The sequence below is a fragment of the Orycteropus afer genome, unplaced genomic scaffold (genome assembly GCF_000298275.1).
Source record: "Orycteropus afer afer isolate SDZICR_OR568_19922 unplaced genomic scaffold, OryAfe1.0 scaffold00057, whole genome shotgun sequence".
NCBI lineage: Eukaryota > Metazoa > Chordata > Mammalia > Tubulidentata > Orycteropodidae > Orycteropus > Orycteropus afer.
In genome coordinates, this window is record NW_006921644.1 from 13270354 (window position 1) to 13287676 (window position 17323).

At 57.5% G+C, this 17323-nt stretch overlaps 1 protein-coding gene across 1 annotated transcript; it reads left to right on the top strand.

Moving 5' to 3' along the window:
- The first annotated feature begins 3964 nt into the window (after positions 1–3964).
- Positions 3965–15032, top strand: LOC103195645 (tubulin beta-3 chain). Its single transcript, XM_007939244.1, has 5 exons — positions 3965–4914; positions 7449–7830; positions 12512–12620; positions 13144–13254; positions 13957–15032. Exons 1-5 carry the CDS (start codon positions 3965–3967, stop codon positions 15030–15032), a joined length of 2628 nt encoding a protein of 875 aa, XP_007937435.1.
- The last annotated feature ends 2291 nt before the right edge of the window (positions 15033–17323 follow it).

Sequence of the window (17323 nt, forward strand, 5' to 3'; positions counted from 1 at the left end):
CACAGGAAACATCTGTGGGTGGGGGGTGTCTAGGACCCCGTGTGATCAGGGACAGCCCAGCAGATTTCAGGGCCAATGATACCAGCACTGCCTCACACACAGGGACCACCCTGCCCAGCCATGGGTCTGCTGCCAACGTGCCCCAGGACCCCTGCTCCCTTTGGAGAGCCTCACTAGGAGAAAAGGAAGAAACATTGAGGGGTGGTATGGCTGGTGATTCGGAGCTGAGAGAGGTTCCAGTCTCGCCTGAGCCTTGAGGGTTGACCAGAAGAACGGGGCTCCCCTGCCCACCAGCAAAGGGCAAACTAGAGCTGCCAGTTTGAAGAGTGGTTTGGCCAAGTCTGCTAAAGCTGGAGGTCTGCCTCTGAGCCCCCAATTCCCCTCCCAGGTGCCACCAGGGAACACAAAATAGTGACTGCACCTCGTGACGACAGAGTGAATTGGAAAGCGTGAGGTGTCCACATAACAAAGAATTCCCACGAAAGGCCGCAGTGTGGGAAAAGGAGCCAGGCCCTCCCCCTGAAAAAGTGCAACATGTATGATTTCATTTGTACCAAGTTCAAAAATAGGCGAAATTAACATAGAGTACTGCATTGTCAGTGATGGCAAACATTGATCTACAGGTAGGTAGATGAAGGGTGGACAGCCTGAATGATTAGGTACGTCTATGCAGTAGGGAGTGTGCCCATGACCGGGTACAGAGTTGGCAGACAGTGTTTCTACAAGTGTTTTGGTATGTTGGGAGCTCTGGTAGCGTACTGCCTAAGACATTTGATTGCTAACTAGAAGGCTGGCTGGTTCAAACCCACCAGCCGCTCCTCGGAAGGAAGGTGGGGCAATCTGCTTCCATAGTGATACAGCCTCGGAAACCCAAGGAGGGATCACTGTGAGTCGGGTCCGACTCCATATCACGTAACAACAATGTGGGTATGTTCTGTAAGAATTTCCAGGTATGTAGTAGAGTTGACAAAGGGCAAGGTTGTAGTCATTTCTTGGCCACAGCTAGCTACCCAGAGGGAGTGAGTAGTTGGACCTATGGGCTTGGGATCATAGTCTCAGGGGACATCAAGCTCAATTGGTGTAGCATACTACACAAAAACATCGTTCCACCTCCTACTGTGGCAAGTAGGGACTGGGATCTTAAAAGCTTGCAAGCAGCCATCTAGATGCAATGATGGGTCTCTCCTCGTCCAGAGCAAAGAAGAATGAAGAAAACCAAAGACACATGGACCAGCCCAAGTGACTGGTAGACCATGCAATCCTCAGCCTATACAACTATGAGACCAGAAGAACTGGATGGTGCCCAGCTACCACTGTCAACCACTCAGAGGGGGATCTATGTAGGAGAACCTGGACAGACAGGCAGAACAATGTGGAACAAAACTCAGAATCATTTAAAAAAAAAAAAAAATTGACCAGGTTTGCTGATCTGATAGAGCCTAATGGGACCCCTGAGACTATGGCCCCTAGCTGTCCTTCAGGTCTGGAATTGAACCCACTTCTGTGGCTTCCAGCCAAACAAAAGACAGGCATATGAGGTGAACATTTACATTAGGTAGATGCACTCCTCAGATCAATCATGGGAGAATAGAAGGGCTGTGTATGCGCAAGGAGATAGCTCTTGGGGCTAAGAGTACATGGGAGGGAAGGACACAGGGAAGAGGTAACTATGGGAAGGAAGTGGGAGGGGAGCTGCTGCACTGTGGGAGATTACAGTCAATGTCATGAGACAGTGTATGTGAACTGCGGTATGGAAGATGAATTTGCTCTGAAATGAATTTGGGTGATGAATTCCACCCAAATCACAATAAAATTAAATGAAAAGAAATAGGCAAAACTAATGGATGGATAAAGATCAGAGTAGCAGCTCATTGGGTAGGAAGACTTCTGAGTGGGGATAACAGCAGGGCTATGTGCAGGGTGGGCATTCGCCAGGCTGCATGTTCACAGTCGGTGTGTACATTGTTCTTCAATTTGTTGTTATTTGCTTTGGAGTCTGACCCGACTCATAGCAACCCCTCCTTGGGTTTCCGAGGCACTGTCTCTATGGAGGTAGATTGCCCAACCTTCCTTCCGAGCAGTGGCTGGTGGGTTTGAATTGCTGGCCTCTGGTTAGAAGTTGAACACCTCAGGCGCTGTGCCACCAGAGCTCCTTGTACTTCAATTAAAAGTCTTGAAAAAGCAAAAAGGATGAAGGGGCTTAGTAAGTAGTAAAATGCAGATGTGATTAATGACACCCTGGGGTGTCATTATGAGCCCTGGTGGCACAACGATTAAGGACTCAGTTGCTTACCAAAAGGTTGGCAGTTCTAACCCACTCAGTGGCTCCACGGAAGAAAGATGTGGCAGTCTGCTTCCATAAAATTACAGCCTCAATCTGCTTCCATAAAGGTTTATAGCTTCGAAAACCCTTCCCGAAGGGTCGCTATGAGTCACTGCCATCGGAATTGACTCTATATCAGTGGGGTTTGTTAACTGTGAGAAAATAAATTTGTCCTTTAAGGCCAAAAAATAAAAGGGGGATGGGGATTACAGGGTAGAAAATGCTATGGTGCAGTTCTATTCTGTCATGTGGGGTCATTGTGAGTCTTGTTGACCCCACAGCACACAACAGCAACCACCATTACAACTGATACTTGCCGGTGGATATTAGCGCAGGGGCATGGCATGTGAGTGGGGTGGGATCTGCATGACCTGGGGTCAGTTGGTAGGCAGATGGGTACATGTGTGTAGGGGAGGCGGTTTTAACAGGAACATCACAGACACACGTACTCGCAGCTCCCTCAGCCTCGCCTGGTTTCATCTCCACTGCTGGCTCAGGCCTGACTTGGAAGAAGCCACTGCTTTCGCCTCTCCTGTGATCCCCACCTACAACTGGGACATAGGGTTCCATTCCTGCCTGCAAACACAGACTTCAGTGAGAGCAGGCTGGGAGCCCTGAGCCGTCACCCTGGCCTCGTGTTCTGACCACCACCGTGAATGGCTCTCAGTCAACAGACGGAGACAAGGAGTCTGGCCTTGATGTGGTGCATGGCTTGGGGGCCTGTAGTCTTCCGCAGAGGAAATGGGGGCACTGTGAGAGAGGGACACAGCCCCCCCAGCGGATGTGGCTAGAGGATCCTAGTGGGCCCCTCAGGCCTGGGAGCTGCTGCTCCCCCTCTCAGGGCTCACTCGCCCCGTAGCACCCTTTGTCCTGCCCAGATCCCCCACACCCACACTCCCACACTCGCTGTTCAGTTCTGAGATTTAATTATGGAATGTTCTCCCTGGTTCAGCCTCCAAATCTACCTTAAACTTCAGCAGGTTGGTGTCAGGTGGACATCGGTGATATTTGAGGGGGCCTGGGGAGAGGGCTTGAAATTTTGCAGATGGGGTTTATGGTTGGAAGTCACCATGTGAGGGGGCATGGGGCCCTTGGCCAGGAGCCTGGGCTTGCAGGAGTATGGGACAGGAGAAGGGTGTGGACAGGCTGCTGGGCACCTCCCTCTGTGGGTGCAGCTATCACGTGGTTGCCCTCAGGGAGGGGCCTGCACTCTCCTTTAAAGAGGCTGGAGAAAGACTTCACTCTTCCCGGACCTCAACCCTGCCTGGTCTCAGGAGGTAGGTGGCCATGGGAGCTGCATAGCTGGTCCCTGTGCAGTAACAACGGTGGGCAACAAGGGCCAGGAGGAGCTGGTCATGGGGACATGCCCCCTTGAGCAGCCACACCACAGAACAGAGGCGGGAAGGTGGGTTGAGGACCCAGAGGACTGGACCACAGAGTGCTTGGGGAGCCCAGGTCCTTGGGCGATGCATGGTCCAGCCTCTGCCTGACCAGGGAGGGGATGAGGACTGTTCTTGGTAGGAACCCACAAACCCTCATGGGCACCATGCACTGACCAGGGTACCGGAGAGCGTGGACTGGGCTGGAATTGGGGCCCCCACTGGGCACCTCTGGGACCCCCTTTCTCTCTCACGGGGGGCTATGCCCATGCAGGGAGCCCAGGGAAGGCTGCGGGTCTCCCTCAACAGCACACCCCTGGCCGCACCCCACTCGGGGCTGGCTGCTAACCAGACGGCTCCTTGGTGCTTGGAAGTGTCCGTCCCTGATGGGCTCTTCCTCTCGCTGGGGCTGGTGAGCCTGGTGGAGAACATGCTGGTGGTGGCTGCCATCGTCAAGAACCGCAACCTGCACTCACCCATGTACCACTTCATCTGCTGCCTGGCCGTGTCCGACCTGCTGGTGAGCATGAGCAACGTGCTGGAGACGGCCGTCATGCTGCTGCTGGAGGCGGGTGCACTGGCTGCACGGGCCAGCGTGGTGCAGCAGCTGCACAGTGCCATTGACGTGCTCATCTGTGGCTCCATGGTCTCCAGCCTCTGCTTCCTGGGCGCCATCGCGGTGGACCGCTACATCACCATCTTCTATGCTATGCGCTATCACAGCATCGTGACGCTGCCCCGGGCGCGCCGGGCCGTTGCCGCCATCTGGGCGGCCAGCGCCTTTTGCAGCGCCCTCTCTGTCACCTACTACGACCGCCCGGCCGTGCCGCTCTGCCTCGCCAGCTTCTTCCTGGCCCTGGTGGCACTCATGGCGGTGCTCTATGTGCACATGCTGGCCCGGGCCTGCCACCACGCCCGCGGCATCGCCCGGCTGCACAAGCAGTGGCGGCCGGTCCGCCAGGGCCTTGGCCTCAAGGGCGCCGCCACCCTCTCCATCCTGCTGGGTTGCTTCTTCCTCTGCTGGGGCCCTTTCTTCCTGCACCTCACGCTCATTGTGCTTTGCCCTCAGCACCCCGCCTGCAGCTGCGTCTTCAAGAACTTCAACCTCTTCCTCACCCTCACTCTCTGCAACTCCATCGTGGACCCCCTCATCTATGCCTTCCGCAGCCAGGAGCTCCGCAAGACACTCAAGGAGGTGCTGCTGTGCTCCTGGTAGAGCGGATGGGCGGCAGAGGGGGTCCCGCCAGCCCTAGCTGGGCCTGGCTTCCTCCTCCCGTTTGTCAAAGAGGACAGACTCAGTGGTTTCCTAAGGGGAACAGCAAGAAGCTTCAGGCAGGACTCTTCCGAGGAGGAGTTGGGCTGGAGGAGGCTCAGAGGAGGCCCACAGCTCCTGCCCACTCCATAGCTGCACCCTCCACCTGGGCCTTTGGTTTGCCCCTGTTGGCTGGATGTGACATCATGCTGGGAAGAGTGGCAAGAGGCCCTGGAGGAGTGGCCACTCCTGCATCAGGAGGACTGTGACTGGCAGAGTCGTGCACCGTGCAGTGGCTGTCTCGGGAGTGCCTAGCTCTGAGGGGTGATTACGGAGCTGGGGCTCAGTATGCCCCCTTGGGCAGACAGCCTGAATTGGCTGGTGCCTGGCATTCACTGGACACTCAGGTGTTTGGTAATAAAGCTGCACTCTGGCACCCTCATCTACCCTGTCTTCCCACTGCCTCCTGAAAGCTTGTCAGAGAGGAGTGTGGAGGGAGGAGGGTGTGAGGATGGAGGGCTGAAGGAGGACAAGTGAGTCCCAGAGACCACTCAGACTGACAGTGGTGACAAACTGGTTGCCTGAGGACCCAAGGAGAGGGTCTTCCAGGGGAGAAGCATGGAGACCCCAAGTGGTCCCTTCTGATTCTGCTCTCTCGGTGGATACAAACAGATGAGGACACTTCTTGGGACAGAAAGCCCCACCCCTGCAGCCTCTCCAGCTCTGTCATGCAGGAGCTACCCCCGGCTGCCCTGAGACACCTTGAGGGTGACCTCCTGCAGGGCGCTGCCAGCTGGGGCCCACTGAGGCAAGGCCTTGATACCCAAGATGGGCTGAGGCTTCAGGCTGACCAGGGGCTGCAAGGGCTCAAGGGGTTTCCACGTCCAAGGGGAGCTGGTATCCAGTGGTGGGCCCTGCAGTCTGCATGGCCCCTCCTTGCTCCAGAGCCCACAGTAACTTCCGCACAGCCAGACTGCCCAACAACATCAACCCCCTTCCTGGTAAGAGCTCAGGGAGGCTGGGGGTGATTGTATCAGCCGCCCCAAGACAGGTCCCAACTCAGCTGGCTGCCTCCCTCCGCCCCTCCTGGGTCACTGCCCCACCCAGTCTGTTCTGACTGCCCTGGGGCTGGGAGCTGCTTCCCGGCAGATCGGCAGATCCGGTCTCTGCCAGGAGGTGGGATGGTGCGTCAGGCTTGAGCCAGCACCAGAACCCTCTGGGGACAGACAGGAATTGGCGTGGCCTGATGCCACTAGGAGGGAGGCAGGATGGGTGACCATGCAATTTCCTCCCCTGGTCAGACAAGGAGGCACCTGCAGCCAGCTCCCAGCTCTAGGGGAGAGCCAAATGCTCGCTGAGGACCCCCTGACAGGACAGGGAGGGCTCCAGGTGCCAGGAGCCAACCACAAAAAGCTACCTCCTCCTCGTGGATGCATTGTGGGGGAGGGGCATCTCCTGAGAACAAAAGAGCCCATTTCTCCAGTTACCACACAGGGCTGATTTTCCTGAGAGAGAAGAGAGGGGGACAGGCCCGGAGCCACACCCACCAGACACTCTCTTGTGTCCACCAAGTGGACAGGGGGTGGGAGATGGTGTGCCACACTTGTGCCTCATCTCAGCATGGGCCTAGAGTCTTCCTCAGGGACTTAGTGCTGAGCTTACCGAAGGGTTCTGATAAGTCAGTTTCATTGTCAAGCCCCAGACCCTGGGAGAACATTCAGCCAGCGTGTGTGTCTGTGTTCTGTGTGTGTCGTGTGTGCATCTCCATGTGGTGTCTGGTATAATGTTTGCATGTCTCTCCCTCCAGAAACTGCCAGGGTCCCTGGCTCCCAGTTGTCCCCCAAGGCTCCCACCTCATGCACACAGTCTCTCTACAGAAGTGGTTCCCCGCTGCCTCCCACCCCACCCTCACCCTGCCCCTTGTCAGAAGCCTGGGCTGGCCTCGCTTTTACCGAGAGTCCTAAGGCTTTCCGGGTACAGGTGACATAAGTGAGTCAGACACCACTCCCCACCCCCAGCTGGGGCGCTCGCTGGGCATTCACAGGGCGTGTGCGACCTCAGGCTACATCCGGACACAGGCACTCACTGCGCCCCGCTAGTGGCCAAGCGCTGTGCTGGGCCTGGGGCCAGTCCTGCAAAGCGCCCCCACACCAAGGTTCATTTGAGGAGGGAGGCGGGTGTTGTCTGCTGAGCAGACAGTGACCCCCGGACCCACGGGACCCGCAGCTGCCCCTCCCCACCGCGTGGCTTCCTTTCTTTCCAAAGGGTTCAGGGCCTGCCCCCGCCCCATGGGATCGCCATGCCACAGACTAGGGTTGGCCCCTAAACGCAGCAGAGAGAAGAAAGCCTCTCTCAGGGCCGCGGGGTGGGGCTGCTGGGGCGTGCGGTTGGAGTGCGATACAGCAGAAGGGAGCGGCTCTCGGCTTTCGCCCCGCCTCCGAGCTGGGGCGGGGTCCGAGGGCCGGGGGGCTTCTATTGTCCTCCCCGGAGCCAGTGGCCCCAAAGGCCTGCTGCTCGCAGCGCCGCCCCTCCCTCTGCGCGTGCAGCCCAAATCCCGGGGGCCCGGCCCGGCCTGGCCCGGGCGCGCAGGTCCGCCCAGGAGGGGCCGCGCCCGCCGCATTGTGGCCGGTCGGAGGCACGGTCGATGCGCGGTGCTGATGCTGCGGAGCCGGTGCCGCAGTGCGCGGAGGCCGCGGATTGGCCGCCCGGCGCTGACGCGAGCGGCCGGGCGGGGCCTCGGCTATAAGAGCGCGCGGCCGGGCCCCGCGCCTCCTCCGCAGCCACCGGGTCCGCGCCGTCCTGCCTCCGCCAGCGCCGAGATGAGGGAGATCGTGCACATCCAGGCCGGCCAGTGCGGCAACCAGATCGGGGCCAAGGTGAGGCTGCGCGCCCCTTCCCTGCCCACGCCCGCGCCGCAGCCGGCCCGCGGGGCTGCCGCGCGCTGCGGGCCGGGCCGCGAGCCGCACCCTGGCTGCCGAGTCGGGAACAAAGGGATGAGCCTGGCTCGGTATCTGGCGACCAGGGCGCTGGGATCCCCGCCTCCTCCCCGCGCCTCGTCCGCTCCTGCCCAGGTTACTTCGGGCCTGTCCGGGCGAGTGCTTGTCAGCCGCTGAGCCTCCGCTCCATCCGCCCCTCCGCCCTCCTCCTCTGGGTGCGGCTGTGGGCCCTCTTCTCTGGGACCCAAACCCAGCCTTCAGCGAGATGGAGGTGTTGGGCGGGTTTGGGTGGGGCTGCCCCTCAAAAGCCAAAACGATCCCCATCCCCCGCGGGCGGAGCGGGGTACCCTTACAGCGGCATAGGTCGCCCCCCGGCCCCCATCCGCGCTTGGAGCCCCTGGGTGTCCCTCACCCTATTCCTTTGTTGGAGGGTTAGGCCCGGATGAGAGGGTGACCTTGGCGCCGAACTCACCTCTCCCCAGAGCGCAGCTCCGCCTGGGCAAGGGGCGGGGGAAGGAGAGGAGGGATGACCGCGCCCACCCCAGGCTTCCCAGAGTCCTGGGAACAAAGCGGGAGCTGCATCAGTGGTGGAACCCGCCCTCCCTCCGTCGGCCCACCTCACAGATGAAGGCACTGAGGCAGGAAGGGGTGTTGGAGGTGGACCCAGGGGGAACCTCAGGAGGTGATTTAGGAATCCCCTCCCAAACCCATGAGGCAGGCATGACAGTGCCAAGTCCAGAGAGGCTGTCCCTTGTCCAAGGTCACACAGCAGGTAGCAGACAGCTGCTGGTGAGGCCTGCTGCCACCTGGGCTCTGCTCGGAACAATACCGGGTGGATACTGCTCCCTGCTCCAGGATGGTGCTGAGTGGCTCCCTGAAGGAGGAGGTGGGAGGAGACAGGTCCTGGAGGGGAAGGGGCCAAGGACAGTGTCCTCTGGAGGCTGTTGCCATGGAAACCAGGCAAGAACAAAAAGGCTAATTACGCGGGGGGGGGGGGGAGCCATGTGGCTGATGTGTAAATTGCAAGTGCATCTTTAGGGTGGAGGTGTCTCTGATGGGGGGTTTGCAGTGGGGAGGGGACAACTGTGCCTGTCCAAGGAGGAGGGATGTGAGATGGGGGTGGGAGGAAGGAGCCTCAAATCAAATCAGGGCGCCTGGGGCAGCTGAAGACAGCTGCCCTGACCAGGTCTCAGGGGCTGAGTGCTCATTAATGCGGTCACAAGGGCCAGGCCTGCCCTGAACATCTGCTCCTAGATGGGCCAGGGGTCACCGGGGAGGGAAGAGCAGGTGTCCCAGGGGCTGGGGTAGGGATGATGCAGTTATGCTCCTCCTGCCCCGCCCCGACTCCATGGCCACCAGGCAAGGTGGAGCAGTGGCTGGAAGCCAGCCCCACCCCAGCTCCTCCTCCATTCAGGGAGAGGGGCTGGGGCCCTGCTCACAGTCTTCTTGTTTTTAGTTCTCAGCGCTGGGATGCTTGGCTTTGCTTAGTGCTTTTTATTCTTTTTTTTTTTTTTTCCTTTCTTAATTTGTGTTTGTTAAGTAATATCCTTTTTAACAATTCATACAACAGAGAGGGGCATTTTTGAGGGGAAAAAAAAAAGTTATGTTTCTCCCTTGTCTATTGCTACCCTTTGAAGGAACCAAAGTTCCCTCCAGCCTCTCCTCACCAGCCGGTCCAAGACACATAAAGAAGGTGCTCACAGCCTGAGTGAGGAAGGGGCTGGGTAGATCTGCACCCTTCCATCCTATCGCTGGCTGTCCAGAGCTCAGCATCTGCCTGTGGGGACAGAAAGTTTCTTGGCCATGCTGTCCACTCAGGGATGGTGTGGGGTCCCTGGTGTGGATGCACAGAGGCTGTGCAGAGGACTAACTCGTCCAGGCCTGTCACCGCTTCAGCTGGTCTGGGTGGGCAGGGAGCCCACCTGTCCTTGTGTGCACCCGCACAGCATGAAGGTAGGGCTCCTGGTCCTAGGGTGGGGGATGTGGGGGAGCTCAGGGCAGGTGGAGCCAGGAGGGCAATGTTCTCTTGCGTGGTAACAGATGACATTAATAATTTGTAAAAATCATTGGTTGCTGTGAACTGGGCTCAGTGCTGGGAATTATACCCAGGGCTGTGGGTATTACCCCAAGATGAGGTCACACTGAGGGCAAGGGAAAGGCAGGCATTTAAGTCTAGGTCATGCTATGCAACGTGGAAGAGGCACTCTCCCACCAGGACCAATGAATCTGGGGCCCTTTCACCCCATCCCATGGTTCCTGCTTCTGCTGGCTGCCTGCTGGGACCCCTTGCCTGGGGGCGTGGTGTTCCCAACCCCCTCTCCTCCTGAAGCGCTCTTTGTCTGCGCCTGGCCTTCTACTGGCGGACCCCGAGACCTCCTCCTCCCCGGCTGCTGGGTGGGGCCCTTGGGGCGTGGCCCTGCCCTGATGGCCAATGGGAGAAGGAATTTTCTGGATTTTTTTACCCTACATTGCGTCACCAAAGGGTTCCACCGCAACCCCAGCAGTGGGACCGCGGGCGTGAGGACCGGGGTGGGGGCATTTCGGAAGGCTTCCACACCCCTCAAGTTGTGCCAGTGTGTTTTCTGAGCGCCGCCCTTCCGCTCCCCTCTCCCTGAGGCGCTAGAGTTGCGGGCGCAGCAAGGTCGTCAGCACCAAGGACAGAGGCCCCTGGGGCGGGACCGGAGGCACCGGCCCGGCAACCCGAGGGCGGGGCCTGAGCCACACCCCTGGGGCGGAGTCTGGGGATGCCAGTCGGCCCATAGCGACCCTTCCTTGGGTTTTCGAGGCAGGATCACTACGGACGTAGATTGCCCAACCTTAGCCTCCTGTGAAAGGTGAAAGGTTGAAACATTGCAGATAAGGCTGAAGTTTCCCTTCATCCACCCCTCTCCAGGAGGGGAGGGGCCGAGGGGCTGTGCCTCTGGGTGTCCTTCCTCTGTGTGGCCCTGTGTGTATCTCTACCGGAAGTAGACTTCACTCCACCGGTGCACTCTTACTCTGCCTGTCATTGTGCAGTTCCCTTGTTCGGTCAAGGACCTGCAGTGGAGGTGTTAGTATTGTCCCACCTCATTCTTTGCACTTGCTCCACAATGCTAACCACTTGACGTAGGTCCTGTTCTCATGTGCAGTTTACAGACGAGGAAACCGACGTCTGTGCTGCAGATAAGTTTCCACGAGTGTGTTAATGGCATGGTGGCAGGATCACTCTCTCCTGGCCCCACACACACTTCCCTGATGAATTGACAGGCTTGTGGCTGTAGGTGTTTCTGAAGCCGGAGGTTTGGGGTGCCACAGGGTTCTGGAGACCAAGGACCCCTACTGCCCATGTGATACAGCCAAGGAATAGACTAATGGGTCAGACCGAGTCACAGATGCCTCAGTGACATGTCTGCATTTTTGTTTTTTCTAATTACGAAATTAACATATGCTTAATGCAAAAGTAAGAAGCAGACTTAGCAATGACAAAAGGCACCCAGGGGAAGGAATGTGCCCCCCACTCCCCGCTGAGTACTGACCTCTGAACAGTCTCTGCTGATGAATTGCCAAGTGGTCATCTGTGCATTTTATAATAATTACATTGTTTGTACTTTTTTTTTTTTTTTAATTTATTCTTTTTCTTTTTTGCAAAGTTAATGCATGCACATGACAGGGAATTTCAGCAGCACCACAGGGCATATGGTGAAAAGACATCTCTCTCCATCCCTGGGAGCAGCTGCTCTGAGTGGGCTTTGTGCATCTGCCAGAAGACAGCCTCATATAAATAAGCACATGTGTTTTGTAACCTGCTTTCCTCCCTGAGCAATCATTTCACCAGCATGTGACTCACAAGTAGAGGCCCTTGGTGTTCCAGAGCCTCCACACCCATTAACTCATGGGAAAGTTACTCCAACGCTGAGGAGAGAGATGGGCAACCTCAGAAGCCACTGCCTCATGGCCAGTCAGCAGGGAAGGGTCTCGGGTGGTGGAGAGTACTCTGTGTGTGCTGTGCTAACAGTGGACCATGCCAGACAATTCCAATGCTTTGCAAGGGTTAATCCTCTTTTCTTACCATCTTGTCTGTGTCATCATCAGGTCTGTGTTACTGGTGACTCACCCAAGGTCACAGAGCTTGGAAAGGGTGGGGTCTGGCTCTGCATCCATGCCATGCTCTCTGCTGTCCCATTCAACAGAAATTGGGGGAGATCTAAGAAGTGCCCAAGAGCTTCTGCTGCAGGTTGGGGCCAGAGTAAGCACTTGGGGTCAGTGCCAGGCCAGCTCCCTGTGGACAGGCTGGAGGACCTCAGGTCAGCACCCCCTCCACACTTGAGGCCCCATAGTGTCTCTGCAAATGACTGGGGAACTCAAGAGCTGGGCCTTGGGGTCTCTGGGGTCCTCAGTTAAGGAGAGCCAGGGAGGCCCCACATCACTTTATCTGGCCAAGAATATGGGCCCGGACTCTGGGCTTTGACACCTGCCCCATCACCTGCTGTGGCAGCCCTCTGCCTTCAATGCTTCAGTTTCCTCATTTGAAAAGGGAGTGAGGACAAACCGCCCAGGTGGGTGCAGGGAGTGTGCAGGACAGGCTCTCCTTCACAGTCACAGGTGTGAGCCCCTCAGCCCTCACTGTCACCCTCTTCTGCAGTTCTGGGAAGTCATCAGTGATGAGCATGGCATCGACCCCAGTGGCAACTACGTTGGGGACTCAGACCTGCAGCTGGAGCGGATCAGTGTCTACTACAATGAGGCCTCCTGTGAGCACCTGTCCTGGGGGGTGGGGCACACTGATGGCCGGCCTAGTTCTCCACCCTGGGGAGGGAGGACACTGACAGCAGGGCCACAGCCTTACTACCCTCTAGAGGCCAGCAGTGCAACCTGAGGGTCGGTGACCAGAGTCTCAGAGCACATAGGTCCGAGGAGACCAAGGGGACTGAAGGACCTCTGGACAGGTGCACAGCTGTGGGCAGTCAGTGTGGGGGTGAGGGAGGGCTTGTAGGGCTGTTTACTGACTAGGGTAGAGTGCCTTCCATGAGGAACTGGTAAAATATGAGACCCGCTTCCTCATCCATCAGCTGATCTCAACTGTCCTTGGGTGTTGACTGTGAGACCCGCATTGTCAGATGGCAGATCTAGCATTAGGAGTTGACCCCAGGTTTCTGACTCTAGGTTTGACACTGAAGGCTGAGGGTCAGAGCAGAAGCCACAGGGTGGTGTGAGATTCTGGGGAATGAAGGAGGAGGTACGCTCTGTAATTCCATAACTGCCCTCTCCCCCCAGCTCACAAGTATGTGCCTCGGGCCATCCTGGTGGACTTGGAGCCTGGCACCATGGACAGCGTCCGGTCTGGGGCCTTTGGGCACCTCTTCAGGCCTGACAACTTCATCTTTGGTAAGTCCCTTGCCCTGCCCCAACCTCTGTTGTTAACCCCATCATGGGTGAACCCTGTCTACCATGGGGCAGTCATGCATCAAAAGGGCCAAGTCAGTTCAGCACCAAGGTCTTCCTGGTGAGAATCAGGGTTCTCTACAAGAGCAAAACAACTCAAGGGATTTCACACAGAACAAATGTAACAAGAGAAACGAGTGCTGCCAGATGCAGAGAGCTGGCTGAGAGGAATCGGTGCTCTCAGCACTGGAGCTGAGAGCACCCTTGGCACCTGCCTGCATGCTGGTAAGCCCGGCAGCTGGATGCTGGACACACAAAAACAGAAAAGAGCCTCTAGCCATCACACGTAACTGATAGGTATAAATTCACATCCAGAACCCAGCTAGCCACAAGGTAGTGTGGGGTTGTGGTTTAAGCTTCTGAGTGGCTAACCAGAGGGAAGGTGCCCTAAAGGGAAGTGGCTTTCCCCAGGCCCATCCCAATGTCAGTTGGGCCAGAACTCCAGGTCACAGTTCCCTGCCCAGACTCCTTATCACTGTGGTCTCAACACTCAGTACTGTTGGTAGAGTGGAAGCCATGCGTGATGTGGGAGATGTGTCTGGTGGGGGTACCCCCACTTCACAGAAGAGGGGCTATGGCTTCTGTAGGTCTGGCCTGAGATCCCTGACCCTCCCAGGTCTGTCTCCTCCTTGTCTTTGCCCATAGGTCAGAGCGGAGCTGGCAACAATTGGGCCAAAGGTCACTACACAGAGGGTGCGGAGCTGGTGGACTCAGTCCTGGACGTCGTGCGGAAGGAGTGTGAAAACTGCGACTGCCTGCAGGGCTTCCAGCTGACCCACTCACTGGGTGGGGGCACAGGCTCCGGCATGGGCACGCTGCTTATCAGCAAGGTGCGTGAGGAGTACCCCGACCGCATCATGAACACCTTCAGTGTGGTGCCCTCACCCAAGGTGTCAGACACCGTGGTGGAGCCCTACAATGCCACACTGTCCATCCACCAGCTGGTGGAGAACACGGACGAGACCTACTGCATCGACAATGAGGCCCTCTACGACATCTGCTTCCGCACCCTCAAGCTGGCCACACCCACCTATGGCGACCTCAACCACCTTGTGTCAGCCACCATGAGTGGTGTCACCACCTCCCTCCGCTTCCCTGGGCAGCTCAACGCAGACCTGCGAAAGCTGGCCGTGAACATGGTGCCCTTCCCCCGTCTGCACTTCTTCATGCCTGGCTTTGCCCCACTCACTGCCCGGGGCAGCCAGCAGTACCGGGCCCTGACCGTGCCTGAGCTCACCCAGCAGATGTTTGACGCCAAAAATATGATGGCAGCCTGTGACCCACGCCACGGCCGCTACCTCACTGTGGCCACTGTCTTCCGCGGACGCATGTCCATGAAGGAGGTGGACGAGCAGATGCTGGCCATCCAGAGCAAGAACAGCAGCTACTTCGTGGAGTGGATCCCCAACAACGTCAAGGTGGCCGTGTGCGACATCCCGCCCCGCGGCCTCAAGATGTCCTCCACCTTCATCGGCAACAGCACGGCCATCCAGGAGCTGTTCAAGCGCATCTCGGAGCAGTTCACCGCCATGTTCCGGCGCAAGGCCTTCCTGCACTGGTACACGGGCGAGGGCATGGACGAGATGGAGTTCACCGAGGCCGAGAGCAACATGAACGACCTGGTGTCCGAGTACCAGCAGTACCAGGACGCCACGGCCGAGGAGGAGGGCGAGATGTACGAGGATGATGAAGAGGAGTCAGAGGCCCAGGGCCCCAAGTGAAAGCCTCACTGGAGCTGGGGGGCCATGGGGACGGGGCAGCAGCATCTGTCCCCAGGGCCCTGATCCCCAGTATAGTCCTCAGCTCTGTGCCCGCCCCCCCCAGCTGCCAGCCACTTTGCCTGGGGTCCCCGAGTTCTTGTCACTCAGTATTCATGCTGGCCCCACCCATTGAGCCCCCAGTTCTACCCTTTGACCTCCATTTCTGTGTTGCTCCAGCGTCTCTTTGTTTTAATGTGGCTTCAGCCCTGACATCTATGGTTTGTGTTGTTTTTTTACTGGTTTGTTGATTTTTATTTTTCTTTGGATACTTAATAAAGTTATTGCTGTCAGATATCCCTGCCTGGTGCTAAGATTTCTGGGAAGTTGGGCCTGAGGGATGAGGAGGGGCAGGCCAGGGGGCTTTGTCTCCCAGGCTGGTGGCCTGAACAGGCAGTGCTTGGTGCCTAGAGGGTGTCCTGGAATTGGGAGCCCTCAAGGAAGGATGGCCCAAGCCCCAGCCCCCTCTTACCAGACCATTACCATGTGGCCTCCTGTTACAGCTTCTGGGTGACTCAGGGACAGTCCTGTGCTCAGTCCCTCATTTCCCGTCGGGAGGTCTGACACCAGTGTCCTCTCCAGAGTTCCTTGGTTGATGTGTGTTAGATGTTAGAAGACAGAGGCTGATATCAGACCTGAAGCCAAAACTGGGGAGGGTCCTTGAGCATTCTCCCACAAAATGGGTGTGTCCAGCAGGGCAGGGACAGGGGCCTCAAGACCAGGCATGGGCCTCAGCCAGTGACAAGCTGGCTGGAAGTGCCCCCTGGAGTCCTCTGCAGCTGCAGGGGTATGTCACCAACTAAACTCTACTCAGTGCCCCTCTTCTGCAGAGAAGAAAACCCAAGGGCTGTGACCTTCCAGGGCCTGGTTCCTCTCTACCTACCTCTCACTGTACCCAACCCCCAATCCAGGAGGCTGATCAGGAAGAGGAAGATGGTAGGGACACCTTCTCCTGGCTTCCTTCCTGCCTGTGGTTTCTGAGAACAAGGTTTCTCAACACTGGACTTGGGGCTGCAGTGGACTGGGGTGGGGAGGAGTGGTCAGATTCCAGGGGCCTGAATCCTCTAAGGGGCCAGTGTCTGGGATCCCAGCCCTAATCCAGGCTGTCCTGGGTCCCTGAGCCATGAAGGGACACCAGGGGCTGCTGCTTCCAGCACCTGTTCTGTGCCTGTGCCACCAGTGTGTGGAAGCCTGAATTGCTCTGCCCAGGAGCAGGCATGTTGGTGGAGACTCTCACCCCCACCCCAGACATCATGAGGCAGAGACAAGCACACTGTGTGTGAATCTGACTCTTAGAATTGGTGAGCATGACGAAATAGTCCCTGTCTTACCCCAGTAGGTGTTGGGTGTTCTGTTATGCAGTAACACCACGTAATTAGAACAGACCCCTTAGGGGCAGTGCCCCAGGATGGTTGGTGCCAGGGTTCGGAGCCTGCCTGCAGCTGTAGTGAGAGAGGACATGCAGGCTTCCTCAGGTCTCTCGGGAAGACTCTGGAACGTACATGCCAATCCCTCACCCATGGACAGAGGGCTTTCATGGCCGTCACCTCAGGAGGATTTCCAGTGGAAAGCTGAATCCTGAGGACATGCCCTGATGAGAAGTGGACACGTGCTCAGCCCAGGTTCTCAGGCTGTCACTTCCCAACATGGGGGAGGGGGGAGGTGAGGGAAGGATAGCAGCCCTCCAGCCACCCCTGCCTGCGATGGGATGGTGGTGTGGGAACAATCAGTGTCCTTAACTGGCAAAGGAGAGATGCCTTCAGGTGACCATCAGCAAGAAATAAATAGATCAGTATTGGCTGACAGTAAATACAACTCCAGTGCCAAAATGGGGAGGCATGAGGCAGAACATGGCATAGTCCCAAACTGACACTCTCACCCCCCAGAGGGGGTCTGCTTGGCCCAACCCCATCCCTCATGGAGGACCCTATTTGATTGGCTGTTCTGCTTTCAGGATCCTCTCTGAAGGGCATTGTCCATCCAGACCAGCTCCCTGAGCCCCGACTAGGTGTGAGGCCAGCTCTTGAGAGGAAAGGGGCACAGGGCATGTCAGCTGGAGAAGGCCAAGGCCAGACTGGGATGGAGGCACTTGGCTCCCAGCTTAGCCCTCAGAGACAGGCAGCCTGAGACCCTCCCACTGCGGTTGACTCCTTCCCCTCTTGGTGGCGCTGTTTCTCTGACTGCAGAAAGCAGCTCCCTCCTGCATTGTAGAGTTGGGCTTCCATCTAGACTTCACGTGAAAGAAAAGACTTCTG